Source organism: Dioscorea cayenensis, chromosome 2, assembly GCF_009730915.1.
Source record: "Dioscorea cayenensis subsp. rotundata cultivar TDr96_F1 chromosome 2, TDr96_F1_v2_PseudoChromosome.rev07_lg8_w22 25.fasta, whole genome shotgun sequence".
Lineage (NCBI taxonomy): Eukaryota > Viridiplantae > Streptophyta > Magnoliopsida > Dioscoreales > Dioscoreaceae > Dioscorea > Dioscorea cayenensis.
Window position 1 is genome coordinate 10,446,448 of NC_052472.1, and position 17,735 is coordinate 10,464,182.

The 17,735-nt window shown below is 36.0% G+C and overlaps 1 protein-coding gene and 1 long non-coding RNA gene across 2 annotated transcripts; both read left to right on the forward strand.

Annotated features, from left to right (window-relative positions):
- The first annotated feature begins 59 nt into the window (after nucleotides 1–59).
- LOC120280013 lies at nucleotides 60–888 on the forward strand. Its single transcript, XR_005542235.1, has 3 exons — nucleotides 60–93; nucleotides 266–299; nucleotides 824–888. It is a non-coding gene; the product is annotated as an uncharacterized LOC120280013 (long non-coding RNA).
- Nucleotides 889–3,179: 2,291 nt separating this feature from the next.
- LOC120272437 lies at nucleotides 3,180–4,615 on the forward strand. The gene is made up of 5 exons (XM_039279263.1): nucleotides 3,180–3,515; nucleotides 3,601–3,700; nucleotides 3,783–4,039; nucleotides 4,168–4,252; nucleotides 4,481–4,615. Exons 1-5 carry the CDS (start codon nucleotides 3,484–3,486, stop codon nucleotides 4,613–4,615), a joined length of 609 nt encoding a protein of 202 aa, XP_039135197.1. The 5' UTR covers nucleotides 3,180–3,483.
- Nucleotides 4,616–17,735: the final 13,120 nt, after the last annotated feature.

Below are 17,735 nucleotides of genomic sequence, written 5' to 3' on the forward strand. Positions count from 1 at the left end.
GTTGTTAATGAATACTATTATTTAATTTTCAGGTCCTAATTTATCATTTTCAAGCCTGAGAGGTTGATCAAGCATATTCAAAACTTGAGAAAGGTCATCTACTCAGACACTAGATTGTAATTTGAAGCTGCATAAGGTATGGGTGTTTCCACAACACCCATTTATTTCTATTTTTAGTGACCATCTACATTATTTGATGAAGTGTGTGGTTTTCTCTTGGTACTTAGTCTCATGTTTGTACACTCTATTTTTGTAATTGTTTCAGATTTTTGTTGAGAGGAACCCATCCGTGATTCAAGGTATGTTTAACTATTTGTTTTATTATTATTTTTGGTATTTTTCATTTAGCATGCAATGCATGGAAAGTGTGTTTTGTCTTGTGTATAAATTTTGGTTCATGAATTTAATGGCTTTTCAAAGAAATATTGATGCTAAAAACAATGGTTTCATGCTATGGTAATTTTGTTGATCACAAGCCCAAGAATGTCTGTGTAAGTGTATGCTCGTTTAGATATGCACTTTCTTTCATATATGCGACTTCTTTGATTAATTTTAATGCTATGGTAATTTTGATCAATAGATTAATGGGAATATTAGGCATCACGAATCATGTCTCACTGAAAAAGCAAATTTTGCATTTTTAGAAATATTCCGTTGGGTACCTTCGAAAACATGTATTTCATATTTGCTTAATATAATCTAATAAAATGATTGATATTTCATCAGAGATGAAAATAACTCACTATCACTTTTAAGAGCAAGAAACATTAATATCAAATATTATTACCCTAAACATTAATTCATTGTGTTTTAAATCATTTAGGCTTGTACAATGGCTAAAGATGGATATTGGGCATGTGCTCGTTTAGGCGAGGATGGATATATCACGAAACCAATATATGGGGGCGATTGAAGAGTACATAACTTTTTGCAATGAGCGATCAATGGTTTACTAGTGGTGATAGAATTAGGTGCCCATGTTTGAAATGTCAAAAGCATTCATTTCTTAAACACGATGATGTGAGCGACACTTATACTATAATGATTTTTTGTAATGATCCATTGATACGGTGTTGGGCAATCATCCAGAGTAAGAGAGGAAGTTGAACAATTATACAGTGTGGAAGTTGAAAATACATATGCTAATATAGTCGAGGATGCTTTTTACTCTAATGTTGATCAAAGCTGGAATTGTGATGGTGGTTCAATGTCTATGGATCAAGAACCTAGTTTAAGGCCATCATCTTTTTCCTTTCTTTGAATGATCTTTTGCCCGAACCGATTGTAGCTCTGGTTGTACAAAACACCACGACACTATCGGCGAGTGTCACGGTTGTTAAATTGCAAATCTGAATTCAATATTAAGCAGCTGTTTCAATCGTCTAATGGTCATCATAAAGGATATACTACGAGAGAATAACAACTTGCGGAGAATTATTGCAAATGAAGAAGAAGATGGCGGCATTTGGCCTTCGATATGTCAAAATTGATGTATGCGACAACAATTGCATGTTGTTTAATGAAGAATTTGAAGAGTTGGAATACTGTTCCGTATGTGGTCATCCTCGATACAAATCAAGTAATACAAGTGAAAAAAGGGTCTCAAAGCGTTCCTTATAAGATTTTTGCGATACTTCCCACTTATACCTAGGCTTGAGAGGCTTTTTCATGTTAAAAAAAAGCTGCAAAGAATATGACATGGCATGCACATAATCGAAGTTCTCCAAGAGAGTTACATCATCCTGCCGATGGAGAGGCGTGGCAACACTTCAATCGTACACATGAGTCTTTTTCTAGTGAAGCGAGGAATATCAGATTAGGATTATGCACAGATGGGTTTGCTCCTTTTAAGCAAGGTGCGAGACCATACTCTTGATTGGCCCGATCATGTTAGTCGTATACAATTTACCTCCTTGGCTATGTATGAAGCAACCATATTTATTCCTTAATATGATAATTCCTGGTCCAAATAGTCCATCTCAAAACATAGATGTCTTCTTGAGACCTTTAATAGATGAGTTGCTAATTTTGTGGCAGTTTGGTGTTCGAACCTTGATAATTATAGAGCAAGATCATTTTTTTACTTGAGCTGACATTAATGTGGACAATTAGTGACTTTTCTGCATATGGCATGCTATCTGGATGGGACACTCATGGAAAATTATGTTGCCCATATTGTATGGCAAATTTGAAGTCATTCAATCTAAAAACATGGCGAGAAAATCATGTTTTTGATTGTCACGAGACGAGTTCTTACCTCCCGATCATCCTTTTCGAAGACAAAGAGATAAATTCGAAGCGAGTTGATCATGATCCTCCTATTGAGATATTATCGGGTGAAGAAATCTTGAGAGATATTGATAGCTGCAGTTGACATATGGCACCAAATGTCCTATACAAAAAAACCAAGGGGTTATGGGTTGACTCACCATTGGACAAAGAAGAGCATTTTTTTGGGAGTTACCATCTTGGCATACAAATTTAATTCAGCCATAATTTGGATGTCATGCACATTGAGAAAAATATTTTTGATAATATATTCAACACCATGATGGAAGTTAAAGGCAAGACAAAAGATAATGTAAAGGCTCGATTGGATATAGAAGAAAGTGCGCAAGCGACCCGACTTTACATTTGGTGAAAAGGAATGGAAAAACAGTCAAGCCAAAGGCTTCATATGTTTTAGGGAAGGAGGATCGATATAGGGTGTTCAAATGGGTGAAAGCGACTTCGACTACTGATGGCTTTGCATCAATATAGGGAGATGTTTTAACTTAGAAGAAGGCAAGGTCTATGCAATGAAAACTCATGATTGCCATGTGTTTATGCAGCGATTGCTTCCTATTGCCTTTCGTGATCTGGTTCCCACCCCAATCTGGGATGCAATTACTGAGCTTTCCAATTTCTTCCGAGATCTTTGCTCCACCAAAATAACTATTGATCATATGGTGTTGTTGCGGAGAAGTATCATCGAAGCAGGTTTAGCAAATTAGAAAAGGTTTTTCCCACCCAGCTTTTTTGATTCAATGGAGCATCTAGTAATCCACCTTCCTTACGAGGCTGAAGTTGGTGGACCGGTCCAATATCGTTGGATGTATGTGTTTGAAAGGTATACTAATATGTACATTTACAACCTTTACCGAGCTCAAATGTTTTTTAGCTTCATTACACAAAAAAAATTTATCTAGTTATAATACATAGGTTTCTTCATCAATTAAAGAAGAAAGTGAAAAACCCAGCTTGTGTTGAAGGGTCTATATGTGAAGCATATATCATTGAAGAGATTGCATCATTTTGTGCCTTGTACTTCGAAGAGGATGTCGAAACAAAATTTACTCGAGTGCCACGTAATGATGACGGAGGTGAAGTAGATCTCATGGGACGTCTTTCGATTTTCAAACATCTTGGACGACCCTTGGGACCGAAAAAAATACTCGATATCTGACAACAAATGAGTATTTGGCTGCAGAATTATATGTTCTGATGAATTGTGAAGAAATGATTCCATACATTGGGTTAGTAATATTTATTTTTTTGCTCAACTTCCTTATTTTTGGGAAAATATTGTTTACAATATTTTCTGTATTTCATATGATTAAGGATATTCAATGAAATGGTGAGAAGGAATAACCCACGTGTTACTGATAAAGAATTGGAGAAAACACGAGAGACCACATTTACATCATGGTTTAAGCGATATGTATGTATCAAACTATGTGTCCTCCTTTATCATTTTATTTTTCATCTAGTAAGAAATTATTGAAATTCGATATTTCTACTAGGTGGAAGAGAATTGTTCCGAAATTGATCGTCGTATTACTCAACTCGCTCATGGTCCATCTCGATTGGTAAAATGCTATAAAGGTTACTTTGTGAATGGTTTCAAGTTTCATACTAAAGAATATAGCGGTCATCGGTCGACACTGAATTGCGGTGTATGCGTGAACGGAAATTGTTATAATGATTATAATCATGACTTTTATGGTGTCTTGCTAGAAGTAATTGAGTTGGAGTATTTCGGAGAAAAGAAAACCGCATTGTACTTTTTAATTGCCATTGGTTTGATCTGAGATAAAAGGAGTTAGGGTGGATCCTCGCCATGGTCTTGTGGAGGTTAATTATAAATCAGTACTTGGTAGTAATGAACCATTTGTATTAGCTGAGCAGTGTCACCAAGTTTATTACGGTCCTTATCCCTCACCAAGTCCTCACCGCCGGAATTGGTGGGCTGTGTTCAAAACCAAGGCAAGAAGTAGGTTTCACTTTAACACTAGTGAGCAAGAAATACCTGATTTAAATGAAGGGGTTTATCAAGATGTTGAAGTGTCCAGACCATTAAATGCCATAAATTTAGAAGATTTTGACAATGAAAGAATGATTTTTCATGGTGGTATTGAAGAAGTTCATGATGAGGAGGAGGAGGAGGAAGGAGAAGAGGAATGTGAAGTAGAAGAAAAGGATGATGATGATGATGATGAAGAAGAAGAAGAAGAAGAAGAAGCGAGCAGCAGAGAAGACGCAGGGCGGCAGGGGCGGCGACGACGACGACGAGCGGCACGACGACGACGACGATGATGATGATCTAGATGATACGATGATGATGACAGGCAGTTAATGATGATGATGATGGCTAAGAACATTCAACTAGGCTGTTAGATGACAATCATTAAATCATTAAATATATATATGTTTTTGGTGAAAGTTATCCATGGGGTTTGTTATTGTTAATACTTTCTACTAAGATATTGGTGCACTTGTAGTAGAGATCAACTTTTGATGTTATATAAATGTCCCTTACCTTCACTTTTCTCTTATGCCTGTATTTTAATTCGCTCACAAGTGATCTTAAACACTTATCGTATTATTTTATTTTACTCAAGCAAATTTCCTAGTAATTTTCATTATTTGCTTCCCAAATAGGAACAAAGAAATGAAATCACTATTGATGAAAATAGTGTTTTGGCATGCTGGAATATTTATTTATCTATCTCATGTATCATTGTCATGCATTATATATATCGGATCTATCTAGAAATGCATATTAGGCATGGATATCCATATAGGTGAAAGTTCAATGACAATTGTCTTGATGTACTTGTTAAAAAGCTTTTTATTAGCATTATGATCGCTTTGTTACGATTGTACTTAACATGCATGTGTTTCTTACTAAGATGGTGATATTCTTGTTCTATTAGAGACATCATGCATCGAGCAAAAGCTAAGAAGAAATCCAAGACAAAAGAAATCTTTGGAAGCAAATGCGACTAAGGAACTTCCAAGTCAAGTAGCATGGGAAGGATGGTTCAGACCGCATCAATCGTCCTCACAAAGTCCACGGGGAGATGAACCAACCTATTCTTGCGCGAATGCCAAACTATGAAGATGAAGAAACACAAGATCCTACTATGTTAGCTGAAGAAAATCATGATGATATCACCCCTGAAATAGAGAAAAACAAACGCCGAAGAGGTCCCAACAAAGAAATACCCGCACCGGCAAATCCAAATGAGCGAATGTTGGTTAATGTTTTACATGATGAGTAAGTTGACTGGTTAATTTATTTATTTGTGCCAAAGTCATACTTGACTAATATAGGCCTAATTCCTCCTTTTTTTCTTATGATGATAGGAAATTTGTAGACCCTAAAATTGTTAGAACAATTACAAAGTGTATCCAATTACACTTCAACGATGCATGGCCAACATGGAAGAAAGTTCCTGAAGCTATCAAAGATGAGATGTGGGCAAAATTTGAGGTGTTTATTTCTCTCTTTTTGCATAACTTTGATTCTTGCTACCGTTATGCTCTTGTTTGGTATTTTAATAAGGTGTAAATCATATGTGTATTTAAGCTATACACATAACATAATACATGCGCTTACATTGACAATGTTTTCATATCATGAAGTGCAACTCCTATGTTTAACTTCTTGTTATTGCAGGAGTATAATTGGTTGGGGACTCTGTTATTGTTTATTGCCCTGTTAAAGAAATTAGCTAATTGTTTAGTTGTGGTTGTATAAAAAAGAATAGAGTACTCTAATCCCAATCACATCAGTTTATTTTTGGGTATTTATTGTTTAAAAAGATTATGGCTTGGTAATATGATTTCTATAGTTGAAGATTTAATTATCAAACATGCATGTAAAAGATACTTGGACAAATAAACGATGATCTCATGCATGAATTTCGAGCTTGTTTAGTTTTCTTTTCCAATTGTATATACATGATCACTTGAAGATACTTACCAAGTAATGTGGATAGATATGAAAAATTCATTAAGATAACTCTAAAAATAAACTATAGTTAACTATATGAGAGGGTGGAATTCATAGCTCTAAATCGGGGAACACGAGTAAAAATGATTGAAAATGTCTTGTTATATTTCTTAATATTACGGTCTTTTGACATTATTATTATATTATTTTTTTAATCTTATAGCCCCAATTCACACTCTATGATATTTATGAAATGTCTTGTTCTACTACGCAATATGATAATCTAATGGTGAAATTTTTTACCCATGTCTTATTCGGTAGGGAAAAATTTATGTGGCCTATTGAGAAAAGCAAAAAGTTGTGAGAACAATTTGGGAGACTACGTGCAAGGAGCAGTTGCGTGGTATGTTGGAAGAAGAAAGGAAGCGGGCAATGAGACATTTTGGTGTTAGTGAAATTTCAAAGTGCAAAAGGTTACAATGTAGGTTGGATTCGATTGGACATTTGGGATCGATTGGTTAGTGATGTGTGGACTACGGATGCATGGAAAAAAATCGATCAATTAATGGCAAAGCGAAATAGGATGACTGAGAAAGATGGAAGCATCACCAAGCATACGGTGGATCGATCCCTTTTTATGGTTCATGCGGAGAGGATGGTATGTACACAATTCATATTTTAAATTTTTACTAGCACTGTGTCTTTATAATCTCTTATTTAATATTGTCATGTAGGAAAAAAACAACTAAACCGAAAAACCAACCTATGGAGAATTGTTCAACCGCACCCATAAGCGTGAGAAAGGTCAAGGTGATTTTTGTTGATCATAAGTCCAAGAATGTATCGTGTAAGTGTATGCCTTTGATAATATGCACTTCTTTTTCTTATGTGGTTGTCTATGTTCTTAATATTTCTTTTCACTTTATTGGAGAATAAATGTGCTACTTTTTTTAGAGATAGTATTTATAGAATTCTATCATGGTGTGTTTTTCCATCATGGCCATATAGGAGAATTTACATATGTTTTTCTTACAATTTGCATGTATTTCTATTTGTGCATGCTTCTTTGTGCCAAAAACTGAATATGCTTCTTGTATGGGGATTATTACATCACAATGTTGTCAACTTTTTTTATTGTCATGTTATAATGTAGGATCATTGATATGTATATTGATGAAATTGCAACTAGCTAGTTTATAAATTAATTTTTGATGTATATGTTGATCTAATTGGTTTTGTTATTTTTTTATAGGAATCTTATACTTCTTCAATGAGTCAAAAGTATGGTCTGATGAAGCCAATCATCCTGAGTTTGACCCAGAAGTTTGGTGTGATGCAATTGGAGGGCAAGGTACTACACGCACTCATTTCTATGGGTTTGGAATCACGCCACGTGGTAAGAATTTCATATCTACTTCCATCAATCTTTGGAGATGCATCATACTCGGCTTGTAGTCGTCCGAATCATGAGCGTGAACAAACTCCAATTGAAATTGACAATTTCGTGAAGAAGTGACTCTTGTGAAAGGCAGAATGATCAACTTGGAGGATAAAGTAGAGAAGCAAGCGAGCGATACGGCGGATATCAAGAAGTATCTTGAACAAATGATGGATATGTTTAATCCTGCGCGTATGTTTACAAATGCTTCGATGGGACCTTCTCGACCTACCTCGCGGGATAAAGACACTGGTGGACCACCACTTTGAATATTAAAGCAGTTAATATATGCTATACATATGGTACTTGTTTCTTTTTTTATGTTTAGTACTTGTTAAGACTTGTTAATTATCAGTGATGTATGTACACTAAGTATGGTGCAGGGAAATTATTTACATGTTGAGATGTATTTAATATTGTGTGTTTGCCATATGAATTTTTCTTATATGTATTGAGTGCAGGGAAAATCAAAGCGGGATAAATATAATTAATAATATAATATAAGAGCTTTAGTGACGGAATTCATTTTGGATGTAAAGGGACTGATTCCAGTGGGTGATATTCTTTTTAGTGAGAAATCAGTGGGTAATACACCACATCGGTGACAAAAATTCCGTTGGTGTTAAAAGAACTTTCCGATATAATTCCGTGGGTGAAGCGAGTATCGTAGCGGAATTCCGTCGGTGATATACACTACCGAGTGACAAAAATTTGTTTGGTGGTGAAGAGACTAAATACCTAATTCAAGTGGGTGATAATTATTTATTGACTGAATTTTTGTGGGTAATACACAACATCAGTGGCGGAATTCCGTTGGTGTTAAAAGATCATTACCGATGGAATTCCGTAGGTGAAAGTGAGTATATCTATGGCGGAATTCTATTCGGTGATATACACTATCAGTGACGGAATTCATTTGGTGGTGAAGAGACTCAAATATAGATTTCCGTGGGTGATAATTTTTTAATGACGGAATTCCGTGGGTAATACACCACATCAGTGACCGAATTTCGTTAGTGTTAAAGATCTTTACCAACAGAATTCCGTGGGTGAAGTGAGTATATCCGAGACTGAATTTCGTCGGTGATATGTATTTTCTTATCATTAATTTTAGTTTTTATTTTGGATTCACTAACAGAATATTCCGTCGGTAATACTCTAGCATCACCCACGGGAAAAAATATTTCCGACGGAATATAATCAGCGACACAAAATTTTCCGACAAACGTTTCCAACGGACAATTCCGTCGTTGTTGATCATCAGTGACGGAATTGTAGTTTTCAGTGACGGAAAAGTCCGTCAGTGATGCGACTGTTTTCTTGTAGTGTAATAGGGTCCCAACCAAGCCATGTTTGGTGCTCTACTAGCTTTGCCCATATACCGAACTCTTTCTTGAGAGAGTCACACTTGTTTTTCAGTTGCTTGTAGCTGTAACTCACCCCTGTTCTCGCAGCAAACTTTGGCATTACATTTTTCCAACCTTCTTTTGTAAAGTGTGAATGCAGGCTATTACCAATCTGGATCTCCTCAACACATATTTTTAAGAACTATTAAGTATTTGTGTCATCCCATCTAGTTTTTGGAGTATTTTCAATTGCAACCACATTTACATCACCCACATTTGATCTTTGTACAACTCTTTTGGGTGGTAGTTTTGAAGCCATGTTAAAAAATATTTATGATCTTAAGCACTTAAGAAAAAAGAACATAGCAAAATCAACCTTTTTAAGTAAATAAAAAGTTATGAAAACAATCTCATGAAAGAGTAAGTGGTAAAAGAATCCCAACATCAAGTTAATATCTTAGATAACTCAATAAAAATATAGGTTTGATTCAGTTGTTCAGTAAAAAGTGTACAATAATGCCCATTATGACATGGTCAACACTAAAGGTCTAAAATGAATGGCAATTATGTGAAAGAGGAAAAAACGTGTGATAAATTCCAAAAGTCAAATATGCAATCCATATAATTTACTTAGATTCATAAATATGCAATATATATCAAAAGCAATTTTGTCTAACATGCTTTTAGAAAGCCATGAATGTATCTGAAGTGAGAGAATCTATTCATAGAAAAGGCAAGCAGCAAATGGAGTTAATGCGGTACTAGTGGCCAATTAGTGTCCGAATAAATATTGGCTTTACTTTTTAGAAGAAATAATCAGCAAGGATAAATATTCTTTTAGAACAAAAAAAAAAATCAAGATCTCTACAAAACAAGCAGCAACTACACTAAATTAACATATTAGTGGTATTATTTTGAATGGCATAATACCCTAGATAGTCCCCCTACTTTTCTCACCTTACCCTTTTAGTCCCTCAACTTTAATTTGGTCCCATTTAATCCATTTACTTAAACAATTTGTGCTTTCAAGTCCAACGCTAGAACGGTATCAAGTTTGCCATTTCTCATAGCTGACGTGAAAGTTATGTGGCTTTTCGTTAATTAAAATATTAATAAAAAAAAAAAAAATGTTAATCAGGTTTGGATCCTCGCTTATGCTTGGATCCTATTTCATCTCCCCCACCTCCACCTCCACCAGACACCCCTCTCACCTCCACCCTCCGTCTCCCTCTTTCTGAGTGCTCACCCCCACCCATGACCAAGGATTTCACCAGCGCCCTCTTGCATAACCTCGACTGCATCGCAAGTGAGAAGCCCAACATAGTACCCATTCTTTTCCCAACTGAGCAGTCACTAATAGATGGATCTTTTTTCAAAAAATTCTAGTAGGAAAGGAAGGAGGAGGAAATATTTGTACATGTTTTCTATAATATGGGAAATCTATGTAAGGTTTTGATGTAAGGGTCATGTTGTATGAAACATTAAATCATGAAGATTGTTTGTATGTTGTTAATGACTAAACACTCAAAATTATTTATAAATAGGAATTTATAAAGATTGAGTTAATGAATTTATTCAAAACATTTAATAAATGGAATTTAAAATCTGACAAGATTGTTCTCCTGTCATGTTAGTTTTTACACTCTTACCACACTACAGTGGAAAGCATATGATGAGTGGAAAACATTTCTGCAGAATTAGTCTCCAATTGATTTCTATTGCAATTTTCCCTAAACTCAACAATTTCAGTATCACAACACTAATAAAACTTAATAATTTCAGTGTCACAAACATCCAAATGGAAAATAATTCCTATCTTCATTGATCATATAGATTTTGTTAAAAATTTCTTACTTGTAAGAAGACATGGTTCATGTATTATGTACAAAAATTTCCTACTTGCAAGGAGACATGATCCATAGATTCCTTACAAAATTTCCTACTTACAAGAAGCCATGGTTTCACATATTAGTCCTACTGATTGAAAACAAACAAAAATAAAAAAAAAAAAATGCACAAAACAACCCTTACCAATCAAAAAGTTTCCTAAGAACTACATCTAACTTCATAGGTGAGAATTTGCTTCAATTGTGTCATCATTTCTTCTTTGCTATGTCAAAAATTTGCAAATGCAATTCCTACAGAGGGTACTTCAGTTGTATCATCTATTATATTTAGTTGTGAGGGAAATTCTAAGAAATCCAATGCCTCAGAGGGTTCTGCATCTTGTCTTTTCATTTGATCAAGCCTCTTGTTTCTCTTATCCTACCCAACATAATCACAATTCAACATTTATTATCAAATAAAGTAGGGTGAATGCATCGGTAAGAGTTTGTTTAAAAAGAAAATATTTTACCATCAGTTCCTTACTTGTGGTAAATGAAGACCTCTGAACCCCATTCCTCCGAAGAATTAATTGTCCACTTTGAGCACCCCGCAAAACATCAGACACATGTTTCAGCAAGTCATAACTTGCTCAAATCACCAATTTATCAACATGCACTATTAATGACTTCTACTTCTTACTCTCAAAATAAGCATTGGACTAACTAAGCTGGCAATAGCCTGCAAAAGGACAATCACATGGCTAAGCACTCTAAATGAAAAAACAAAAATGTGTTAAACTTCTGTATTGCCCATCCAAACTTTGGTCAAAGTTTTATTGGTTAGAAAAATCAGAAATGTAAAAACTTCAAACATAGATAACTCTATGTTAATTAAAAGGAAAAAAACAAGAATGGCAATAGCGTGAAACACTGATTATTATAGGAAAAATAGAAGATTTTCCATAGTTACTAAACAAGCAGTTTTTATTCTATTTTGCACTCTTATTAGAGTAACAATTTTTCTAGGTGGTACTTGATGATGCTAGGCCTCATCAGTTGTCCCATGCATTGACAGTTACAATCATTATTTGAAAAATCAGGTAATTAGAAACACATGCATCAAATGACTTTTTACTCACAGTCTTTGTTCTTTTGGACAACTACGCCTATTGTGACACTGCGAATGACAAATTTTGCATGTCATTACCTTGTCTCGCGCTATAAGATCTTGTTTTGCTATTATTTTTGCTCTCTAATGGCTCCCTCCTCCTTTTCTTCGTAGGTCTGTTTATATATAAATAATACAACATATGTCCTAATAGAAACCAAATCCCAATTTAATTTAAATTCAAATATATCTTAATCATGGATATATTTAGAATTAAAACTTAAATGTCCTAATCTTAATTGATTTTGGATTTTCACTTTAAAATAAATTATTTGGTAGTCTTGGACTAGAATACAAATCCCGAGACAAGTAAAAAAAATGCAAATTACAAGATTGCCCCTGAAAACTTATCTCGAGGCAAAATGAAACTTACGAGATTGCCCTTGAGAACAACTATCTCAAGGCAATTCCAGATCTCAGGATAGCCCAAATACACATCCCGTGGTGATCCTAAATTTTCATATCACCTGAGAACAAATCTCGAGGCAACCTTAGAAAGTGCAAATACCGAGGCACCCAAACACATATCCCGAGGCAAGTTGGATTAATTGAATTTTGAAAGTTTAAAATTTCAAATTTGATCTAATCTCCTTTGTTTGATTCATTATGATTCTACGGGAGAGGTTGGGATTGAGGATAAGAATAGGGAAAGCTTTTAAAAAAGGGGAAAGAATTGAAAGAATTTAGAGAGAAGGGAGAAAGAAAAAGAAGAAGAAAAGGAGAAGGTCTTTTTCTCCTCTTATATTTATATATATTTACATAATATTATATATATATATAAGATGACCTCTGTCACCCGCATGCTGCCGCTTGTCGTCTGCCATCACATACATAGCCACCGCTGTTGCTGCTGACGTTGCTATCGCCAACACAATTACCACTGTTGATGGCACCGTTGCCCGCAGCCTGATGTCGCTCCTGATGAGGAGCCCACGAAGATGGAGAAGCCAGAGAAATTTGAAGAGGCTGTGAAGACGAAGGAGATAAGGTATGAAGAAGTTATGAAGATGAATGAGCCAAGTTACGAAGAAGTTGTGAAGACGAAGGAGCCAAAGTACAAAGAAGTTGTGAAGACGAAAGAGTCAAACCATGAAGAGGCGTTGAAGATGGAAAATCCTGAGAAGTTGCCACCCATGCAGTGGCGAGACACCCAGGCACCGTCACCTGAAGACGTGTCCATCAGGGGCCGGTCCTCTGCTCGACAACTAAAAGAACGACAATGTTGTGCTCCTGATCTTCACAACTTTCTCACTGTAGCGCCACCATATTTCATCGGAAACTCGTCGGAGTAGGAGAAGATGAGGGAGATCCTTCATGTTCAGGGTGGCTAATGCGGGAACCAGATCTGAGCCAAGTTTTGGGAAGTGATATGCGACAAGCATGGCATTGATAACACTGGGAAGTACACCGGTGACGCAAGGACCGCCCTGACCTCGCCAACGTTATCTTGCCCTAGCTCGGCTAGCCGCGCAATTTTACTGAGGCCAACATGAATATGCTCCATGCTATGCCCACCAGCTTCCCCAACATTAGCATATCACTGCTAGTACAAAGCCAAATTTAAATGCGGAATTCTATCAGCAGTCCGCTACTATGATCTGGATGTGATAACTTCAGAAGTTGACCAAGCATTTCATCAGCAATTGGACAGTGACAACCCAGCATGATCTATAACTAAATTTATATATACCATCTATCGGGCATGGCATGCTGCTGCTCTGCTGCTCTTCCAGAGGACCATCTCCTGCCACACGTATCAATTAACCCCTCATAACTCAAACTCCAAAAACATATGCTATATATATATATATGTTTATACTTACCTGCTGATGGCTCTAAAGATAATAAGCCTAGTGTTTGCAAGAGAAGAAGCCATTGAGAGATGATTGTGTTATGAGGACAAATGTGTGTGAGGAGAGACGAAGCCGTGGAGCTCTTTGTTTGGTGATTTTATTAATAATAATGGATGTCAATGGTTTACATATCACCATCACGCACTTGGTATGCAAATGGGATTAATTATTTCTTGGTCTTTGTGGTTTGTGTTTGGTTGCCCGTGGTGTGATCATGGTGGCAACTTGCTTCTTAGAAGCTTTGATCTTTCTATATGTATTTATATATCATATGTGTGGTTTATATATTTGTTTCTTTATTGCCACCTTTGTAATTGTAATGATGCTTGCTGGAGTTTTCATAGAGTCAAACGTTAATGGCTTTCTGATTGATTGAGGAGCCATGCTTCTTTTGTTCCTATTTATGACAAACACGATGTTGCTATGAATTTTTTATTTTGTCAAAAAGTGTGAAAAAGGCTTGTAAATTTCATTCAGTGGGGCCTTCATTGATGGATCAAGGTTGCATGGGATTAATATGGTGGGCCATATTAATATGGTGTGCTAAAAAATATATATATAAATAAAATAAAATTAAAAAATGACCAAAAGCATACTATAGTTTCATGACATGCATTAATAATAATAATAATAATAAATAAAATAAAATAAAGACATGGGCTCACAAAAAAAAAGAGAAGCATGCATCATGAAAGAGATATATGCAATGGCATGCATGTATATATCTACTCACGTGTATCATTTGTTAAATTTTTTTTTAAAAAAGTAAGGGCCCACCATGAAGAGATATACATGGGAATATTAAAAAGATTATTATATGCAAGCATGGACATACCCCACCAAATATTTGAAAAGCCTATGGATTTATGCATTATGCTCTGAGAATTCAACACTAGGTTGTTTCTCAATGATTGGAACATGTTTTTAATTGAAATTTTCAAGATATATGAGATAGAAGGAAAGGGTTACATTACACCCAAAAGCCTCAAAAGATCATTTGGGCATTTTTGATGAGTCCAAGAGCATGGAGGATTGCAGAAAGATGATTTTAAAATTTGATCTTAATTAATGGAGACGTTGAAGGATTCATGATCAATCAAGAAAATTACTTAAAACAGTACGAGCATTGGATTTGTCCATTAGCTTCCTGTTTATTCATAGAGATCATGTACTCATGCAGTCCATTGGATATTTCGAAGAATGAGAATGAGATTATAATAAAATAATCAAAGTGCTCAAGACCGTGGAAAGATTAATGGGAGGGTTGTGATGTTGTCATCCTTGCAAAAGCAACTTGTCATGTTATTAATTAAAGGAAAGTGGAACATGGAAGGAAAATGAGGCCATTAAGTGGGATTTATAGTAGCAAAGGTTTAAGTAGGCAGAGTTTTGTGGTGATTAAAAAAAAACATGCATGCATGCAAGCATGTATGTTCCAACCAAACATTTGAAGGCTCTTGAATAAATCAAATAAAAAAAACTCTCTACTTTAGTGCCTGTCACTCTCACAATCAAGATGCTTACATGATACTGAAGAGAACAAGCATGCTTCATATATATATATATATATATATATTTATGCAAAAATCCTGATTACAAGCAATGATAAAAAAAAATAATAATAGAAAGGGCCCCACTATGCACATGGAGATAATATGATGAGCATATATATAAATATCACAAAACATATAAATATATATACTCATCCCATAGCAACAATGAGAATACTCATCTCAAGGTAGTAGGAATTTCCAGAAAGACGGCAATGAGATATATATCTCAAAAATGGCAACAAGGCAGGCAACAAGGTGACAAGGCACAGTGTATATGGGAGAAGTTCGATGCAAGGGTATTTCCAGTAATTTATCAGGCGATAGGATTTTATGGTTCTACCGGGTCTATTTGATGGAAAACGGGCCAAGAAACAAAAATCACAAGTTTGTGTCCCACAAACTCGTGTGTCATACCAAAATTTGGCCAAATTTCCATCGTTTAGGCCTAGAAATCCTAATTTTGTCGTTTTTGGTAATAATTGATTTCGTTATATCTTAGGATAGAAATCTCTGATTTGTGAGCCGTTTGTGGCAATAGTCTTTATTTTGTTAAACCTTTTATTTCTTGCTGATATTTGAGAGTTTACCATTTTTGGTATATTTTCAAATTATCTCCTTTCTTAGTGCTATTTTCACCTATTTATTGTAAGCCTACGGGCAAGAGAAAATCAGTTTTTGGATTATTATTTTTCTTGAGTAATAAGATTTTACTATTCCCAATTCTTGGTTATCTTTGATCAACGTGTATTGGAAAGCTTGTTATCGGGTATTCATGCGCGAATCAATGGTCTCAAGTATACCATTGCATCACACAGGCAATGACAACGATATATGATATAAGAAATGGCACTCAAGAACTCAACCATCTTTGGAAGCCCGAAACTCACAATTTTCCTTGGCAAAAGAACTGAAGTTCAGTTGCCCAACTGCACATTCAACACCAGAGCTGCGGGAGCTGAGCTGAGTTTCGGCACGATATCTGAGTCGGTGCAGTTCGTAAGGAGACCTGTACCTTTGAAGGAGAGCTTGATGGTCCTGCGGCTTCCATCCAAAGGTCGTCGCCCCAATGTGATTGTTCCTGCAACTGGCAAGGACATTGTTGTCAGAAAATTACCAAAAGTATCTGCATTCGAGAGGTATCCCACCCTAAAAGGGTATTCTCTATGGATGATGATGATGATGAACCCACCTTTACCATTACATCAAAGGGGGCAGGAAAGTAGAATTTTTCATTCATCTGATGAAAATACACCAAAGAAGGAAAGTGTGTTTTCAAAGCTCACACAAAGGAAAGTCAAAATTCCAAAACAAATGTTGGATTTTGTGTCATTCCAAGGACACGAAAATAATCAAATGGGTACCTACAATAACTCATTTGAACCCCTTAAGCTAGTGAAGAAGAACGTAACCACTGCAGACTTGCGTCCCCAACTGAATGAAAACCAGGTTGGTAGACCACCAAAGTTCTATCACAAGAACTCATTTGGTTAGAATTTTTACAAGACTTATACAACATCATGGAAACTGCAGTCAGAGAAGATAAGGCTAAAAGAATTTTATCAAAAGAAGAGGCAATTAATTTAAAAAGCACAAAAGACAGTGTTTGACTGTTTAACTCCTACAAGAAATCAACCCAAGATTTCCCGCTCTAAATTTCAATGGAGAAGGGAAATGAAAGATGAAGAAATGTCTGATGTAGATGTGAAAATACACACTTGTCGGATGGTCACTGAAGTAAGAGGAGATCCTGCACCCGAACAAGAACAAGCGGGACCTGTTACAATATCCCGTAGAAGAGCAGCAGACTCCCTGAATGGAGAAGATGGTTCTAGCCACGTGCCACCACATGAGGAGCAAGCATTAGGGACTAACCTTCAACCACTCCATATGCCAAGGAAACACAAAGAAGTACATTCGTTAAATGAAGATGAAGAGGATGAACCTGTCTTTGTTCCTCAAAAGGGACACCGTGATGCTGAATATCAAAGACTCAATGACAACATGGCAATGTTGATGGGGTCAATGTTACAAATGCAGAAACAAATCAAAATTCTAATGGAAAATTGACCCGAACAAGTAGAAAGATCGAGGAGTCCAACCCGGTGGCTGAGAGAAGCCCTTAGGCCAATTGAGCAAGTTGTAACCCCACGGTTTCCTACGGAGAATCAGCCTAGACAAGTACAGAGGTCGAGAAGTCCAACGCCTCATCCAAAGGAAACCTTCAGGCCGGTGGAACATGGGGGAACCTCTTATGTTCCCGTTTAGGAACAATCAGCTGTCATGACTCGGGAAGAGATACAACGAATGGTAGTTGATGAATTAAACCAAGCTAAA

Coding starts and splice junctions, on each gene's coding strand:
- LOC120272437 (XM_039279263.1), top strand. CDS start 3,484: ATGAATTGTGAAGAAATGATTCCATACATTGG. Junction 4,040..4,167: donor GGAGAAAAGAAAACCGCATT/GTACTTTTTAAT, acceptor TTAGCTGAGCAG/TGTCACCAAGTTTATTACGG. Junction 4,253..4,480: donor GTTCAAAACCAAGGCAAGAA/GTAGGTTTCACT, acceptor ATGATGATGAAG/AAGAAGAAGAAGAAGAAGAA.